The 856-nt window shown below is 39.0% G+C and overlaps 1 protein-coding gene across 1 annotated transcript in view; it reads left to right on the plus strand.

Annotated features, from left to right (window-relative positions):
- Positions 1–856, plus strand: part of LOC119589004 (oplophorus-luciferin 2-monooxygenase non-catalytic subunit-like) — a 4,137-nt gene that overhangs the window by 2,904 nt on the left and 377 nt on the right. The window contains exons 2-3 of the mRNA XM_037937599.1: positions 62–214; positions 384–488. Coding sequence (XP_037793527.1) covers positions 62–214; positions 384–488 — 258 coding nt within the window. The remainder of the gene's footprint in view (positions 1–61; positions 215–383; positions 489–856) is intronic.

The following is an 856-nucleotide window of genomic DNA, read 5'->3' on the forward strand; positions in this document are numbered from 1 at the left end:
AAATATTTTTGTTATTATTTACCGAAATCCTCCAAAAGATGACACCCTTAACTCTCCACAGGAACCTTCACCGACCTTCCCCATCTTCATTACTTACATCTTGACAGTAACCTACTAACAGACATTCCTGCTGGAGCCATAGGATTCAGTGGGAAAGGGAGTCTTCATCTGCAAAACAACAACATTAAAAGCATTGCCATTGGCAGTATTACAGGTACGAGGTGGCGTTCATAAACATACGCACTTTATACATATATAGGCACTGAACATTTGTATATATCCTGTACCCACACAATATACAAGTGCATTTATGAGTTTGTGTTTGTATGTGTCAGACGTAATTTGAATTCACATTAAAATAAACTATTTAAATGACTTTCAAGGTGTCAACACCGGTCATATCTATCTCGCGAAGAACTCACTGGTGGTTCTTGAGGAGGGAGTCTTCAGGCCGTTTCTGGAAGGAGGAGCCACGCTGGATGTTGACGGTGAGACGATTCCTTGCGCTTTCTCCTCTTCTCTGTTAACCCCGACCTCGCCGATGGCTGTGGTCGTGTGTTTGTTTGTTTGTTTACTGTCCATGGCAATCTGATATCTGACACTTGTCTAATACTGACTCCTCAAAATCTGAAACATAAATCCTGCGCTTTATCGCCGTCGCCTGTAATGTATATACTATTTTTCTTCTCCTTTATTATCATTATTATTTTGTTCTTCATAACTTCCTCAGTATGAATAAGTCACATATATAACGCATTAAAAAAATCCAAAATCTTAGGCATTGCAGTTATTCGTAAGATAGAAAAAATGGCAGTACTATATCTAACATGACCATGCAGTTGTCGATTGTTAATGG

Source organism: Penaeus monodon, chromosome 24 (genome assembly GCF_015228065.2).
Source record: "Penaeus monodon isolate SGIC_2016 chromosome 24, NSTDA_Pmon_1, whole genome shotgun sequence".
Classification (NCBI taxonomy): domain Eukaryota; kingdom Metazoa; phylum Arthropoda; class Malacostraca; order Decapoda; family Penaeidae; genus Penaeus; species Penaeus monodon.